The 17837-nt window shown below is 37.9% G+C and overlaps 3 protein-coding genes across 11 annotated transcripts in view; 1 reads left to right on the top strand and 2 right to left on the bottom strand.

The window, feature by feature from the left end:
- The window catches only part of TRAPPC13 (trafficking protein particle complex subunit 13), a 33057-nt gene extending 16025 nt beyond the window's left edge, over positions 1-17032 (bottom strand). For 5 of the 7 annotated variants that reach the window (XM_072605086.1, XM_072605087.1, XM_072605090.1 and 2 more), the window contains exons 1-4: positions 16441-17032; positions 9221-9289; positions 8111-8210; positions 3760-3844 (exon numbers count right to left, since the gene is read on the bottom strand). In XM_072605086.1, the coding sequence (XP_072461187.1) occupies positions 3760-3844; positions 8111-8210; positions 9221-9289; positions 16441-16486 (300 nt within the window). In that variant the 5' untranslated portion in view covers positions 16487-17032. Of the gene's footprint in view, positions 1-3519; positions 3845-8110; positions 8211-9220; positions 9290-16440 lie in introns of all 7 variants that reach the window. The other 2 variants (XM_072605091.1, XM_072605092.1) reach the window with 1 other exon arrangement.
- Positions 13290-14268, bottom strand: SHLD3 (shieldin complex subunit 3). Its single transcript, XM_072605102.1, has one exon. The coding sequence runs from the start codon at positions 14134-14136 to the stop codon at positions 13384-13386; it is 753 nt and encodes a 250-aa protein (XP_072461203.1). The 5' UTR covers positions 14137-14268; the 3' UTR covers positions 13290-13383.
- A 4-nt stretch (positions 17033-17036) lies between the features above and the next one.
- Positions 17037-17837, top strand: part of TRIM23 (tripartite motif containing 23) — a 57347-nt gene continuing 56546 nt past the window's right edge. Inside the window, exon 1 of one of the 3 annotated variants that reach the window (XM_072605083.1) lies at positions 17037-17309. In XM_072605083.1, coding sequence (XP_072461184.1) covers positions 17166-17309 — 144 coding nt within the window. In that variant the 5' untranslated portion in view covers positions 17037-17165. The remainder of the gene's footprint in view (positions 17310-17837) is intronic. The other 2 variants (XM_072605084.1, XM_072605085.1) reach the window with 2 other exon arrangements.

Genomic DNA, 17837 nt, shown 5'->3' with positions numbered 1-17837 from the left:
ATTATTTTAGATATATTAGATGAAGAGAGGAATCCAAGAGAGGTCTTAACCAAATGAATCACAGGCAAAGGTGCCAGATGACTTCAGAAGAGAGAAAGGGGAAATTCTGGCAAAGGTGGTGAGGGAAAGCTTTCAATTTTTCTCTTGAAGGCTGAGTAGGATGTGGATGGGTGGAAGGAGGTGGGTAGAACAACCAAAAATAAAGGATGGGACATAGTGTGTTTTCAGAGATGGGAAGTAAGTCAACTGGGTTGAAGTAGAGGAACTATATTATGGAGGGAAATGGGAAAAAAAAAATAAAGGAAATGATCATGAGGCTATAAATGTAGTCTAACTATACTTTAAAGTAAACAAATCTGTACTGAAGGAAATCCTGATTTTATGTTTGTGATTTATTTATACTTCATTACTATTGTGTCCTTTGGACACAATGAGAATTTTCAAAAATAACAATAGCTGATATTTACATAGCACTCTCAGGTTTGTATAATGCTGTACATACACATCTTATTTAAAATAAAAATAGTGCTAGTTTTAAAAAAAATTAAATGTTTTAGAAATGTAATGCTAAACATCAAAACCAACAAACTTACTAAGTACTTATTAACATGCAAATTAATCAATTTCAAGACAAAGTATCTACATGTTTTAAATTTGTCCCTCTAAGTCTCCATTAGAGTTCACTCCTTCTCAATTGGTTTTAATTAGTATGGGTTCTTTTCTTCTGGGTTTGTTTTTTTTTGCTCTGAATTATTTCATAAAAATATTTCCCAATATTTTTGCAGTTCTCATTACTCAATCTTAATTGTATTACAATAATTCACTACATTAATGTAGTGCAATTTAATTATTCCCCTATTGTTGGGTACTTAGGTTGTGACTGGTAAAATTTTTTCTCACAATTTCATATAATGCTGCTATGAAAATTTTTGTACAAATAGCTCTTTTGTTCTTGATAACACTTTATATTCCCAACAACTGAAGGGTCAAAGGATTTTTTTTGGGGGGGGTGAGTGTGTGTGTGTATAGAAAATTTTTACAGGATATTGCTAGATTGCCTTATCAACTATGAAATGTAAGTTATCATTGTAACTTTTTAACAGATTTGTATATATTTTAATCGTCCAGTTTTCACTGTTATATTTGGTGTAAATATTTTTTCAAATTTGTTTTTTGTTCCTGTACAGAAATTTTTTAATGTAGTCAAGCACATCGATCTTGCCCCTACTAATTTCCTTCAAGTATTGAATTCAAAGTTCATTTGCCCTCCACAAATGTGATACTTTATTCCATTTTCTTCTATATTTTCCAAGTTTTTAAAGGTTTAAGTCTTTTATCCAGCTAGAATTTACTAGGGTACATGATATAAGATATGGATTCAAATCCAACCAACTTTTCAAGTTAAATAATGAATCCTTTCCTCAGTTATTATTTTCTAAGGATTTATGAAATGCTGATCTTTTGTATACGTCTGATGGAATGTCTGGTATATTCATTCTACTCTATTGATCTATTCTTCCATTTTTCCTGTACTATGAGATAGCAGATAATAAGTCACTTTGAAATGTTATAAATCTGTGAGTCTGTTACCTCACTCCTGAGATAGTCTAATTATTTCCTTGCTGGCTTCTTCATGCTCCAAACACAACTGCTGACAAAATGACTTTTCTTAAAACATTACTTTGTACACATTACCCTCTTTGCCAGTAGCTTTTGGTTCTTCAATGCCTACAGAATGAAGTCCTGATATATCCTGTCTCTTAAGTTCTCAAGAAAACAAATGACATGTCTTGCATCTAATGTGATTTATTCATTTTAAAGGAATTAAAATACAATTAACATCATAACATTATGAACATCACTTAGTTTTTCTCTGAGGATTCTGAAACCCCTTCAAGATCTTGCAGGGCCTTAAGGGCATCATAAAGAATATTAATTTTCATTGTAGATATGAATTTGGAAAATCTTATTTAATAATATCCAGGATAAAAACAAGCATCTCTGTCTCTCTTTACCAGATGACCTATCATCTATCATTAATCTATAAACCAACCTAACCATCCATCTCACCTGCCCTTCCCTCTCCTCCCTCTCCCTTTGTTTGTGAATTAAAGAAGGGATAGGCAAGGCAAAAGATCCTTCCCTAGAATTTTAAAGGTTCCTCCCTTTGTGCCCCCAGGTCTGATACCCAGACACATGTCCAAAGGCTCTCCCGTCTTGAATTTTCAAGATAATGACCACTTCTCTTTACTAAAAGGAATTTTTCATCTATGATTTTTCATCATCATCTTCCTCCCTCCTTCCCTCTCCCAAACACAAACTTATTCTTCTTTGTGATTTTATGACTTCTGTTAAGAAGTGAACTTGGGGGGAAGGAGGCTGGAACTTAACAAATTTCAAACCTAACCATACCTGAGCTGTTCTTTCCTAGGTTCTCCAATATGCTATATTCCATAACTGCATCGGTGGCAGCCTGCTCACATCCCTCTCCCCCAAATGCTTTCATAAACACTTTGCATCTAATCTTTCTAAGGGTTACTGAGGCATGGTTAGAAGCACTGCCTAGTCAGATCATGGTGCAGTACATGTTCCTCAGAGTCCTACCCAATAAGTATTTAAACTAGTCCCTTGTTAATATACTACGGGTTATTTCAGAACTCTGGGGGCCTTAAATGAATAGATCATTACAAAAACTATACTCTACCCCTACCCTTCTACCTAGGTACTTGGCAGCCTTTAAGAATTGCCATTAAGGATTGTCTCGCTCATTGTATTTGTACACTTGGTGTCTAGCATAGTATCTGGCAACTTAATTGGTTAAATTTTATGTGTCCTGTTTTTGGGTTGTGGCAGCAGACATAGAAGGCATGTCATATCTGGTGTGGGATACCTGCAAATTGCAGAATGAACATTAGACTGGACATCAGCAGACTTAGGTTGAGACCTAGCTCTACAAGCTGTGTGACTTCGGATGAGTCATAATGATTCCTAGGCCTCAGTTTCTTCATAAAATGAAGGAACTGGACTATTTGATCTCAATGACTGCTTCTACCTCTAACATTCTATGACCTTCATTATTTTTCTTCTGTGTATGTTGGAAGATGAGGCTCCTTGCTTTGTATTTTTATTCTAATAAGGATTCAAGGATGGCTTGTGGTGAGCTGTAGGTCTGGAATGAAAGATGGTTTAGAGATAATTAATTAGAGTCAGTCCCTAAATTCCTGTCTGAGATACTACTTTCTGAGGCCCAATCATCAGTCAAAAGAACAGGAAAGGGATCCAGGGATGGGAGGGAGAACTCAAGGCATCAAAGGGATTGCTACAACTTTCCTACTTTTCTGGAATGCCCTCTTTCTTCTCATCCATTTACTAAAGTCCAAGCCTTCCTTTAAAGTGCAGACTAAGTCCAACTTCTAAATACCTAGATTTCCAAAACTACAAAAAAACCTTTCAGATCATCTTGTCCAACCTCCTCACTTTTCAGAGAAAAAACTGAGGCCAGCTACTTGCCAAAGTTACCTGGCTAGTTGGAGGCAGAGTTGGGGCTCAAACTCAGGACTCCCAGTCCCCGGTTCAGCATATCTTCTACTGTGGCACAGCGTTCTCTAGAAGCTTCCTCTATGAATCAATCCCTAACTTTTTTTTGGGACTGGTGTTATACTGAGATTCCTAAAGCATACTTATTAACAAAGGAAACAGGTGAAAAGACAGGAAAATCAACTTTTACTCAAAAGCATTCAGAATCAAAATGCTACTTACCTTTACCAATATGTCCTTTACAATCTGGTTGCTATCATTGTGAACACTGATATAACTGGAAAAGGTTTCTCCCAAAAATATGTTTCTGTCCAAAGGAAAATCATCATTTAGGAAGTAAACTGTTTCAGCCAAACTACAAGTATATCACCACGAGGAGTTGCCAAACCTTCACTGAGGGATGCAGGCCACAAACAACACTGCTCCTGCACTCATTTATGTCCTGGTGCCATTTAAAATATTGAGTTAATCTATGAAATATTATATTATCTGGTCCTTTGCTGATATTCTTTAGCCACAATGATAGTAACTGAAATAAGATCCCTGCCAATTGTCCTGTGACTTAAGCCACTATGACTTCTCAGAGAATGAAGTTTTCTGTTTCTGAAATGATTTTAAGTTACTGATCTTCAAGGCATCATATGCATTTTTACTTTTCTTTACTTAATTTGTGAGTAAATTTTTGTCCAGTAAAAATAAAACTGGGTTTGTTCTTTATAGGTTTTTTACATGAATATAAATTTAAGCCTTCCACTAATAATCCTATCCTGAGACTTCATCACAGTTTTAAACTATATCATCATAAAATCAGTCAATAAACATCTTTTAAGCACTTACCATGTATCAGGTACTGTGCTAAGTGCTAGGGACAAAAACCTGGTTCCTACTCCCCAGAAGTTTACATTTTAATGGTAGGGACAACATGTAAATAATTATGAACATACAAGATATCTACAATGTAAATGGAAACAAGTCTTAGAGGGAAGGGAGTAGCAGTATTAGGGCCCTATAAAGGCTCCCTTCAAAAGGTGGGATGTAAGCTGAGTCTTGAAGAAAGGCTGGGAAGCCAGGATTTGGAGGTGAAGAGGGGGAACATTCCAAGTACAGGAGTTAGTCAATTCAAATGCCCAGAGGTAGGAGATCGTGTCTTCTGTAAAGAACATCAAGCAGCTCAGTGTGGCCAGATCATAGGATATGTAAAGAGAGGTAAAGTGCAAGCCCCTCTTCATGAACTCTGAAACCTAGGAAGAGACTCTCCTGTTCTTTGTGCTCATCATGACCTTCATGCCTTCAATTCTTGCCCAGGTCATTCCCCCTGCCTGTGCTGGCTACACTCTCTTCCCTTCCCTACCTTAACCTGAATGAACCAATTCAACCTTAAGCTGTCCTCTACTTTTAAGTCCATTGCCCCCTCATCTTAACAAAGAGCTTGCCCACCAGGCTTCCGCCTTGGATTACTCTAGCCATTTCTGCCTTCACTCCTACTCAAGTGCTGCTAAACAAAGCTGAAGAAAATCATGAAACTATGTTGACAGGATCCACAACAAATTTATGTCATATAACCTCAACTGGGCCCTCACTGCTGTAAGGTGATCCTTTTACATCTCACTAATCCACCCAACATAGACTTTCCAAACCTTTCCATCCCTCCTTGAAGCTCCCATGGTTCCCTTCCCCTCTCCCTCTCAAATGAGAACACTGGCTCATATTTCACTGAAAAAATTGAGACCATTTGCTAAGAGTTTTTCAACCACTCTCCTCCAACTCCTTTCTTCTCATGCCCTTAACTTTTTATAGCCTGGCTTCTCAGCTCATTTTTCAACTGAAACTGCTCTCTCTAAAGCAATGATATGCTGGTAAATTGTTTAACAACCAAATCTCGGAGAAAAAATGAGCCATGACACACTTTTAAGTTTAAGTCACATTATTAACAGTTTCTCCATCATTTTCTTAAGTCTAGACAACCAACAAAACAATAAATTAAGCCCTGATTACTAAAGTGAAATCCTCACACTAAAAATTTAAAAGCCCATTTGGTTTGGGCTTGTCTCAGCACTCTCCTCCAAAGTTAAATAACAAATATAAAGGTCTTTTCTCAATTCTCATCCTCCTTGACCTCTCTGCACCCACTGATAATACCTTTTTTCCTTCATACTCTCTTCTCTCTAGGTTTTCGTGATTACTTTCTCCTGCTGCTCCATCCACCTGCCTAACTGCTCCCTTTCAGTCTCTTTTGCTGGATCTTCATCCAAGTAACACCCACTAATTGTGGATATCTTCTCCCTCTAGACTGTTTTACCTTGGTGACCTTATCAGCTCCCACGGATTCAATGATCATCTCTACAGTGATGATTCTCAGATCGTTTTGCCAAGCTGTAACCTCTTTTCTGACCACAAATCTCCAACTGCCTATTGGACAGTGTCATAGACAGCTTAAACTAAAGATGTCCAAAATTCAACTCATTATCTTTCTGCTGGAACCCTTCCCTCTTCCTAACTTGCCTATTATTGTTGAGGGTACCATGACCTAGCTTTGTAGCCTTGGTTTTATCCTTAATTCCTCACATTCTTTTACCCTCCAAATCCTACCTTCACAGCATTTCTCCTATATGTCTCCCACTTCTCTAACAAAGGCCATAAGCTTGGTATAGGCCTTCATTATTTCCTGCCTAGACTGCTGCAAGAGTTGACTGGCTAGTGTCCTTGTGGTAAGTCTCTCCCCACTCCAGTCCATCCACGTGACTGCCAAACTGATCTTCCTAAAGCCCAAGTCTAATCATGTCACTTCCCTTATCAGTCTGCTCCAGTGGCTATTATCTTCACGATCAAAAATAAAACCCTGTTTACCTCTTAAAGCCCTTCAAAACCTGTTCTCTTCTTACCTTAGTGTTGGTCCAGAGATATGGCCTCTTTGCTGTTCTTTGCCTATGAGATCCTGACTCCAGGCATTTTCACTGGCTATCCCCATGCCTCCTTCTTTCAGCTTCCTGGCTTCAGGTCTCTGTAAAAATCCCACCCTCCATAGGAAACCTTTCCTACTCCTCTTTAATGTTGCTGCTTTCCCTGAGATTACCTCCATTTGTATATAGTTTTGTACATGCTGCTTCTACTATTAGAAAGTGAGCTCGTTTAGAGCAGGAGCTATTCTTCCTCTTTTTTTGTATACTCACTGCTTAGCACAGTGCTGGCAGATAGTAGGTGCTTAATAAATGCTAGTTGACATGACTTGTTGTTGAAGACTAGAAAGGTAGAAAAGAGCTAGTTAGATTGAAGAGAGCTTTAAAAATCAAACATTGGACTTTACATTAGAAGCTAAAGGAAGTCATTAGAGTTTACTGAGAAGGAGGTGACATGGTCAGACCTGCATTTTAGGAGAATTATTTTAGCAGTTGAGTGAAGGAAGGATTGGACAGGAGAGGGAATAAAGAAGGCCAATTAGGCAGGGAAACTAATTAGAAGACGAATGAAATAGTCTAGACGAGATGTGACATGACATAATGGTGGATCTAGTCTACAGTGACAGCTGTCTAAGTGGAGAGAAAGAAATGTATAGGAAGGAACTAAAGGCAGAAATGACCAGATTTGACAAAAGCCTGGTTATGTGGGATGAATGTGGGTGAAGAGATGAAGAATTTGTAAGCCTAGGTGACTGATGGTGACTTTGACAGTAACAGGAAAGTTAGGAAGAAGGGAAGGTTTTGGGGAAAAGATAATAAGCTGTTTTGGACATGTTGAGTTTAAGATGCCTATACGATATCTAGTCTGTGATGTCCAAAGGGCAATTGGTGATGGTGTGGCTGTGACTCTGGATTCTGGAAAGCTCTTTGAGCACAATAAATCTTTAGCAGGTTCTACGAAGCAGTAAAGGCTCTAATATATTCTCAGGGCTACACTGTATGTTTGCTGTCTTAGGGACAGGCTAGCTATGTTTAGTAAGGCTCATTTTTAATGTCTGGTCCCATGAAGAGATGGGGAGATCATGGTTATTCATGAAGACTATTCACTAAATTATTGAGGTGTTATACTCTATCTCAGGGTAAGTACTATCTACAACAAATGAAATGATATATATTTTTTAAATTGTATTTCCAGGTATCCAGAGGTACTATCTCATGATCACAGTCTATAAATCTAAACTAATGCTGCAAAGTATTTTTTAATGTGTTCTGACCTTCCCATAGCACTTGTCTCTACCCTTTCTTTGGCATATGATATATACCACATTATAATGCTATTTGTTTAATGTATAAATCCTATCTATGAATGTAAGTTTCTTTTGGACCAAGACCATGTTTAACTACCTTAATAATTATTACTTTTAGCCTTCGCAGTGCCACAGGACCTACAGAGAAGAGTTTTCACATGGTTAACTATCCTGGGTACTAAATTACAGGTGGGTACTGGTGAATGCATCCTAGTGAATCTTTGGGGTAGAATCTGCTGATAAACAATTCAGTCCTAAAAGATGCTTGGTCAGTAGTATTTATTAGAGCAGGGAAGCAAGAGGAGAATAGTTGGCAAAGCTCACAAACTAGGGATCTCTATATACTTTATCTGTAAATTTAGCTCTTACCCAAAGTTCTGAGGCAAGGTCAACATTTCTCCAAGCATCAAAGTTTCTGCACCATTTACAGTAGAAGGATCATCTTTCATGAGTTGATTAAAGAGATCTCCTGTAGCAATATTAAACATATTTCTAATACCTGCTGTATGTACAAACTTAATTCACAGATGTGACTAAGGCAAGATTATCTCTCATAGGAAATTTATAAATGTGTTTTTTATACCTTTGAATATTACTCATAAGAGGAATACTGAATACTCTCTAGAAGAAATTACTTTCCATATGTGACAATGGATATGTCACATACATTTCAGACCTCAATTTCCTTACCTGCAAAATAAGGGGCTTAGTCTAGCTTATCTCTAAAGGATTCAGCTTTGATTCTTTTCTACTGAAAATATAATAAAATCACATTCAGATTTAAGATTCATGTTCTATGCTACCACTACCTTGAGCTCTATTTATTTATGAGCATGAGATTTATCAATTCATTTCCTGTTTTGACACTAACATTTACAACTACAGACTTTTAGAAAGCTGGCATTTAAAAAATAAGACTGGTTATAAATGTAATTCTGGATTGTCTCAAATTTGTCAAAATGAACTGGAAGCAAAGATCATTACAGGATTAGAAGAAATTAAATTATAATTTCCTTCTACAATCTATATTTACAATATTCTAATTTCTAATTTTTGAAATCAATTCTTTTTTTAAAAAGCTTTAGAAGCTGGACATTTTTCTACATAAAGGCATTTCTAATGCAGAGGATCATATATTTATGACCTAGTATAGTAAATCCAATAGTGCCAAAAAAAAGGAAAGCTCTTGTTTAAATTCATGAAAAGCCTCAAATTTGGAATATTTGAGTAGAAATAAGAGTCGTCTTATTTAACTATTAAAAAACGTACATACATATACACTTAAACTAAAATTTAAGTCACTTTCAGGATAGTACTAGGAACTGTTGATGATGAGTCAACAGCTGAGGTATCTAGGCAGTTAACATACAACCTGGGTTTGTAATGTTTCAACGAGGATTCAAGCACAAAAACCATAAATGCCAGTTTCTTTGGGTACAGACAGGATAGAGTAACATGCATAAATATTCTGTGGCATACCTGGTAAGTCTCTATCTTCACACGTTACTGGAATATTGGTGAACAATGTAGGCTTGGTCAATCTCATCACTATAAATTTAGAAAGCCAAAAAAAAAGAAAGAAAGAAAAAGGAAAAAAGAAAAATTGACAGTCATTAACAATATGGGTTAATATTTCCAAGTAATGTGACTGATGTTTAACCTCAGACCTAATCTAGTGAAAACTTTTTAAAGAATGAATAGCAAACTCTTGGATGACAGTTAACAAGCAGACATTTCAGCTGGGTAGAATAATGGACTGGATCTATTAAGATGAAGTTTAACAGATTTTATATATATATATATATGTAATAAATGTAAATTACTTAAACTTTGATTTTAAAAAACTACATAGGTTAAGGGGAGGTGTGGTTGGACAATATTTGTGCAAAATAGTTATGGATGGGATGCAGAGTGAGGCAACATTGTGCCAAGACACTCAAAAAGTTGAACACAATCTTAGAGTTAATAGAAATATAGTATCCAAAATAAAGGATATGACACTGATAATTCCACTATACAGAACTCAGTTTTGGTCGATACTATTTTAGGTAAGAGACTAACAGATGGGAGCGTGCCTAGAAGGAGGAGACCAGCATGAGAAGAGGCTAGAAAATCATGCTACTTGAGGATGGTGTAAAGGAAATAGAAGTATTTACTTTGGATAAAAAAAGACTTAGTGGAGGACATAAGATTAGTTTCCAAGAACTTGAAAGACATGTGGAATATGTATTCTTCTTGGTCCCGTAAGACAGATAGAAACAGAAGTTTGAAGAGGTAGAGGTTGACTGAAGCTCAATTTAAGGAAAAAATACCTGATGATTAGAATTGTCCAAAAGGGGAATGAGTTGCCTCAGGCAGGGGTAAGGTCTCCTCCATCTACAGAGGTCTGCACTTGGGAGCAGGACGATCAGTAGTCAAGGTTGTTAAAGAGACAACTCCTTTTCAGATAGAAGTTAGATTAAATGACCTCTCAAGTATCATTCTAAATCAGGGATTCTGTGACATCATTTGTGGATCAGTCCACACCCTTACATCAGAACAATAATATGCTGGAGGCAGAAAATTATAGTGGAAAGAATGCTCAAGTCACTAAACCTTCAAGAACCTCAGTTTCCTCATGAGGTCATTTTAAGAAGCTACTGTTTATTTTGTAAATCTTAAGGCCCATAATCAGATATCATTCTTAAAACTTGACTAAAATGTCTAGTAAGAAGCAGTTGTTAGTCTTAGTCTCTAAAAATAGATTACACTTGTATTAGGAATTTATTTACTCACATATGCCTAAAGTAGTCCTCCTTAGCTTTTAAAAGATCTCCCTCAAATCCAGGGAAATATGTCCATGTCAAAGGAGGAGAAAGAGACACATTACCACTTGATAGCCTCTACTGATCTAATTTTAAAGCCAGATTAAAAAGCTTAGAAAAAATCTTCAGAAAAAACAGAAATGTTAGAAATCTTAAATTTGTTTTTTTTTCTCTAGTATCACATAAGGAAAAGTTCTTCAGTCATTTTATACTAAAGGTTACTAAAGGGCAGAAACTTTGTGATTATGCATGTCCTAGTCTGATACTAAGAATGGGATCAGTAAGATTAAAACAGGCAAGTTCCATAGAGTACTGGGTTGGCACAAGAACAATACTGTTTTTGCAAATCATATTGTATGCTTCCCAACTATTTACCTATATTTGAATATGAATTAGGTAAAAATCATTATCAAGTGTATCCTTGAAAGCTTTCCTCTGGAGGGATTTACCAGATGAATAGGCTTATATAAAGTACCAGTCACTTTTATTTATAACCACCACCACTACCTAATGCCCCGAGTTAAGATTAACAGTATGTACTTGTATGTGGTAGAGTGTAGGTTGGGATCTTGCAAAGCTAGAGGCATAATCCAATTTCACTGATTTGGGGTAAAGGGAGGGTATCATTTAGTTTCTCACTTCCCCTCAAATAATAAAAACAAGCTGCAGGGATCGAAGTATACTTTTTAAACTTTATTTTTCTGTATGTGTGTGTTTCTTTTTGCCACATGGCTAATATGTAAACATGTTTTGCATGACTTCACATATATCATATTGCTTACCTTCTCAAGGGATGGGAAAGAGACACGTAGGAGAGAATTTGGAACTCAAAATTTTAAAAATTAAATGTTAAATTTTTTTTACATGTAATTGGAAAATATTTAAGGAAATAATAATATTAAAAAATAAACTGCAGGAAAAAATAATTTTTTCTACTTTAGCTTTCTATGGACAATAGAAAAGCAATATTATGCAAGAATCTATACCCACTCTTTTGCCTGTAGGTTCCAACTATGACAGCGAATAGGATCATAGTATTATCAGATTTAGAGCAGGTAGGGGTCTTAAGAGGTCATCTAGTCTAAATTTCTCAGTTTACAGATAAGAAAACCAAGGCCCAAAGAGGTTAAATATGCCTTAGGTCACACAGGCAATAAATAGCAGAGTCAAGAACTTTTGTTCCCTGACTCTAAAATCTAGCATTCTTTCATCATGTTGCTTCCTACATTGTTTATAAAAGTCCTGTCCAAATCCAGATTTGGATTTTTCTTAAAAATCTGATTCTGTTGTTTCATGAGAAAAAAGATCAATTGGAAAACAGAATTTCTCATATAAAAGTGATAAAAACCCAAACCTATCTTGCTGAGGCAATATAGTGAGGACAATTATATGTTTTCTTTGTTTTCAAACTATAAATACTTCTTTGAAAGGAGGGTACATGGGATGGTATCTAATTTAGGAACTTAAAAGATCTCTCACCAGAAAAAATATTCTGTGGTTTCTAGGATATCAAGACCATACTTTCCATGTGTGTAATGAGAAGTATAATGATTGAATTTCAATTAATCAGAACACCTCATTCTCTAAACATTTCAGTGAACTGGGGTTTTATTTCAATGAGTTGAGTCCATACCTCAAAATCTCTCCGTTTTCCCTCAGTACTTAATACAGTGATTTACAGAATAGGAACGTGACAAGGTTGCTGCTGAACAAAGTTAATAAAAAAAAATTCAAGGCAAAGAGAAGTATATCAATATTGGACACATACATTAAAAATATAGTCTACTTCATAGTTCACTTCAGCAGAGACAGGAGATGGAGTGTATCACATGAGGAACAGCCCAATGTTGCTGTACCGTCAAATGTGTACATGGGGAGGAAGGTATAAGAAGCCTAGAAAGGTGGGAAAGGGACAGGTTATGAAGAATCTTAAATGACAGAGTACTTTATATTTGATCTTTTAGGCAACAGAAGCCACTGGGGTTTACTGAACTGAAGACTAACACAGTCAGGCAAACTTTAGAAAAAATGATCCTAGTAGTTGAGTGGAAGATGTTTTGAAGTGGGGGAAAGATCTGAGGCAGGGCTACCTGTTAGCCTATTGCAGAGGTCCAAGTGGGAGATGATTAGGGTTTGCACCAAATGGTGACTGGATGAGTGGAGAAATTTGGACGTATATGGGAGATGTAAACAAAAAAATGCCCAGATTTGGTAGTGGACTGGATGGATGTATGGGTTAAGTCAAAGTGAGGAGATGAAGAAAACACTGAGGTTTCAAGTCTAGGTGACTGGGAAGATGGAGGTACCTTTTGGAGCATCAAGTAAGTTAAGAAGAGGGAAGGACTTTGAATCCCTATTTTCCCGGCTTCAAGCCTAGCTCTTTAGTCATTGCTCCATGCTGCCTGAGATATATATATATATATCTATATGAGTCTAATCATCTGAAAAATCATAATGAGAAATATCTTCTCTCAGAATTTTGTTTTGACATTCAGGGGTTCTGGAATACTAAATTAGGTCCTGGAGGATTTCAAAATAGAAATAAAAGGAAAATGACTTAGAGTCCTTTTTATCTATCAGTCAATCACCAGAGCCCAGAGTTCTTGACTTCAATGATAAAACTTTTTTAAAAAAAAATTATACTCTTATCTAGGTACATGATGAAATGATTTTCTACAAAGTGTAGTGACATAAAATGCAAAGGTGAAAAACCACAATTTAAAAGAAAACACTCTGCCCTAAAGTTAAAAATAAATTGCAAGGTTTATTTATCACCTATATTTCAGTGCTTTCCTCAGAGAACACATATAATTCTCTGCAAAAAAAAATTCATTTCTATTACATACTAAAAATCACTCCATATTTATGCACAAATAAATTCATTTTCCCCTTAAGACCTAATCTTCCTTTAAGGAGATTACATACATATTCACAGTGTAAAATGTCACAGAATACCCATATTTGGTTCACATGTCTCTGGATTGTAGCATTACAAAATGGAAGTTCATTATGCCTGATAAGTCGATTCAGTTTTATCCAAATATCTTCCAGAGTTTGGTTGTTAAAAACAGAATGTTCTATTGTCCATCTTGCTCTATATAATGAATGTAGCTTTAACTTTTCTAAACTCTGCTGTAATTCTTTAGATAAAGGCAAAACCTTTTCTGTAAAATTCCTGGAAACTGAAACACTCCAAGACCTTTTCAAATGCCGTTTTGCTTTCTTCGTTTGTTCATCTGGATTTCCACAACTAATCTGTTCATCCAGTGTTTGTGCCCGGGTTAAACACTTCCTCTTTTCCAAATTTGGCTGAAACTCCAGAAGTCCCATTGTACAATCATAATTCTGAGCTTTTATGTGATGTTCTGACATGGTAAAGTGCTGGTCCCCTTCTTTAGCTGACTCACCAGAAATAATCGGTGGTAGTCTTTTAGGTTTGAGGGGAAGTTTTACTATATCATTTGGAAACCAAGGGATAAATCTCAATAGTGGACGTGTAGGAAATTCATTAATAGCTTCTTCTGCAACTTTGTATAATTGTGTAGGGCCACTTTCACATGGTCGATAGTATAATACTACCTCTTTACTCATTCTGTACAAAGCCAGATACTCTGTACAAGTCCAGTTACTAATAATGGGTACACATCTCTTGGTCAAGATCCTCAGCACTAGAACTTAAATTCATAGTTATAAGACTTTCTTGTCTTTCTTTCCACATTCTGCACTGATGAGAAGGAAGAAACAGGACCTAAAGTAGAAGTATTACAAAGAATTAAGATACACTGGGTATCTCTACTAAAATTGCTTATACATAAATAGGTAGGATAAAAATGAACTTGTGTACTTTTATATTTTGTTAGACCAGCTACTGGTAGTTGTAAGCTTTAAAAGGTGAGAAAACTTTTTAAAAATGACATATAAAATTATAAATAAAAAAACTTTTTATAAATTTAGTTTTATGTTTATCTGGAGCTAAAGCAAATACATTCAAAAAAGCAGAAATTCAAACAGGCCTCTGCTACATCCAAAGGACTACATTCCACTGCAGTGGAAAACTGAATAAGAATCAGAATTCCTGGGATTTTAATAGTCTTCCTCTGGATTAGCTGTGTAGTCTTGAACATTGAGAAAATTAAGGTGAAATTCAAAAATATTTTAAAAATGAACTATGAAGTCCTCAAGCTTTATGATGCTATAAGATTCTGTGTACTTTTTATTGTGTTAAATATTAATCATTTAGAGGTACATAGTAAAATATCCTTATGCAACAGTTTTAAATTTATAAGTTACACAAAAAACAAATTTGAGATTCCTAAATATTGGTCTCATGTGGATCTAAAGAAAAATATGATTAACATTTACAAAGTTTAAGAGATTCACATCAAAAGAAAGAAAAATGGAGACTGCACTGTAACTTTTATTTGCAAGAACTTTTTTATACTTTAAATGTAAAAATGGATTTAAACATGTCCAATTTAGTCATGTCCAACTCTTTGTGGCCCATACTGTCCATGGGGTTTTCTTGGCAAAGATACTGGAGTAGTTTGCCAACTTTCTCCTCCAGTGGTTTAAGGCAAACATAGGGTTACACAACTAGTAAGTACCTGAGGCTGGATTTGAACTCAGGTCTTCCTGTCTAGGCCCAGCACTCTACCGATATAGCTGCCTCTAAACAAATATTAGTTTTTGTCATATTTTTGTCAAATTTATTTGTGCCATTCTCAGTAATAAAAATTAAGCACTTTGGACAATGCAACTTAACCAGGTTAGGGAACTTTCACCAGGAACTTGGTTCAGTGTAATTACTCTAAACCAGGAATTTAACATATTTTGTGTCAATATCCTCATTGGCAAGTTGGTGAAACCTAAGGATCCCTTCTCAAAATAATATTTCTAAAAGTAAAAAATAAAATGTGAAGGATTACAAAGGAAACCAATTACACTGAAATATAGTTGTCAAAATATCCAGTCTGGAATAGAGATATAAGATTGTCTCTTTTTAGAGCCATGAAATACCCAATAGCAAGTCAAATCTGTAAATACAGCTCCTACAGTTTTTAATGTAGGCTGTTCTGATTGGTAGAACTATGGTACATCCAATTCACAATTCCATAGAGAAGGATGGAGCTAGAAGAACCTCGTGGTAACCTTTACAACAGTACTGGGGTACCTTTTTAAACAGTACTGTAATAAGGCTTGTGTCACAAAGTCTCAGGTTTCATTTCAACTATTAACGTGGTCAGAAAAACCAGTTCTTGAATTTTCATTAGTGAAATGATTATCCTTTGCATCCGTTTTTATCAATTCAATTTTAGACAGACCATGAACTTGTTACCCTAAAACTTTTAAATACCTGACTGTGAAATGCAAAACTCATTATATATTTGAATATGGGATAAAAAAATTCAGAAATTGAGAGGTTACATCTTTCTTGAACATTTACAGTTCCACGACACGGAGACAAACATTTCTTGAGTAATATTGTACTCCTAAAAGGTGCCACTTTTGTCTCCTGGTATTTGACTGGTTCTGGTGGGGGCGGGGGAAAAGAGAGAAGAACAGAGATGGGAAGATGAAAGAAGGGCTGGGAAGAGGATGACAAAGACTGCGTGTACACAACTATGCATTTTATCAGAGTAGAACTTCAATACATCTTTAATAAAATGCAAATAAAAACACTAAAGTGACATTTAATCGAGTTTGTTACAGAAAACTCACTAATCACTACAACAGTGGCGGGCCCGATTCGCGACCAGAGGCGAGGAGGGAGCTCCAGGCCAACCCGAGGGCCAGACTCGCTCGCCGCAAGGGCAGCAAAAGGATCCAGAGGATGGAAGGAAAGGATGCATGATGTCTAAGACAGATCTCGGCAACACTTTTCTTTTCAATTTTTACCTTTTAGCGCCAGTAAATGCTCCTGCTTCGGTGGGTTTACCTCCATCTCCACCGGAATCTTAGCGCTACCGCCAACGGAGGCCGGCGAGGCCCAAAAAGCAACGCCCCGCCCCCTGGAAGAAAACAGGAAGGTGACGGGAAGGGGAATCACGTGTCAACCCGTAGTCTTCCGCCAGCTACACCTAACGAGACTTCCAACCTCTGCTCCACGAGCTTCGCGGTCGAAACCTACAGTCATCCTCTGATCGAATGTACGCAAACCTATCTCTGGTTGTCGTGCCCTGTCACCCCCAAAGGCCACACACAAATCCATCTGCTTCCTCCATCCACATTCTCTTCCCCACCCACCACTAAATAGTATAATTTTGCAAAGAGCAGTTTCCAAACTGTTGGTAGGTGACAGCTCTGCACGGCCAGAAAGCCAGGATTCCAAAGCATTAAAGAAGCACACAGCATGCCGGGATTTGTAGTCTATTCTGCGCCGCGCTGCATCCTGGGACCTGAGTAAGATCGTTTCAAACGGGAATCCACCTCAACCTCTGGCGGGGGAGCTCTCAGGATCCTGGTTAAAGTCCTTTAGCGTCCAATGTGCGCACGCGTGAAGCCACGCCGACACCACGCTCCAGGGTGTCGTTCCCCGGCCATGGCGGGCTGGGCGGAGCTGCGCTGCACCGCCCTCGTCGTTCTAGCCTCTCGCGGCCAGCTCACTGCGCCTGTGCCGCCCGATGCGTAAGTGGAGGCGGATCTTTTCCCGTTCCTTCGTTGGCTGCGGCTGCGGCGCTGCTGCGATGGCGGCCCTGGTTGTAAACAAGCCCGGAGTTGGCCTCGAGAGCGGCAAGCACGGCGCCCGGGGCCCCGCCTCCGTGAAGGTGAGACGCCGTCGGCCCCTTTCTTTTTTGCCCCTGTGGTCATCATCTTTCTGCCCCCCTGGCCTTCGGCGGCGGCGGCGGTCCGCTCCGGCGTCGCCTCGGGCAGGGCCCGGGGCTCGCTGCGGCGCCGAAGGGCTGCTCTTTGAGCCCTTTCCCGCAGCCTCTGGTGCCGAGGGGGACCCCGAAGAGCCTGGCACCCTCCTTCCCCGGCCCGGGCTTTTCCCCCATCCCCCACTTTCTCTCTCGCGCCCTGTCCCTTTATCCTTGGGCTGCACTGGACTGTGCATAGCTCCCCGCCCCCTCCCTCCTTTCCCGGGGGCGGCCTCAGTTAATTTTCTTACACTTTATTTGGGAAAAAGCACCTGGTGAAGGTTCCTCTCGTGAGCCACCGTGCCCTCCTTGCGGATCCTGCATCCCAGGGGGCCTTAGATCTGCGAGTGGCCTTGGAGAGCCTCCAGTCCGGGGGCTTGTAAAGCCTTTGTGCATGTCATGGGCCCCTGTCCAGGGAAGCCCGTGGACCCTTTCTCA

This window comes from Notamacropus eugenii, chromosome 4 (assembly GCF_028372415.1).
Source record: "Notamacropus eugenii isolate mMacEug1 chromosome 4, mMacEug1.pri_v2, whole genome shotgun sequence".
Classification (NCBI taxonomy): domain Eukaryota; kingdom Metazoa; phylum Chordata; class Mammalia; order Diprotodontia; family Macropodidae; genus Notamacropus; species Notamacropus eugenii.
The sequence above is the reverse complement of the archived record's forward strand: the minus strand, read 5'-3'. Positions and strand labels throughout refer to the sequence as shown.

Excerpts from the sequence above, each read along its gene's own strand:
- SHLD3 (XM_072605102.1), bottom strand. The coding sequence starts at position 14,136 with ATGAGTAAAGAGGTAGTATTATACTATCGACCATGTGAAAGTGGCCCT.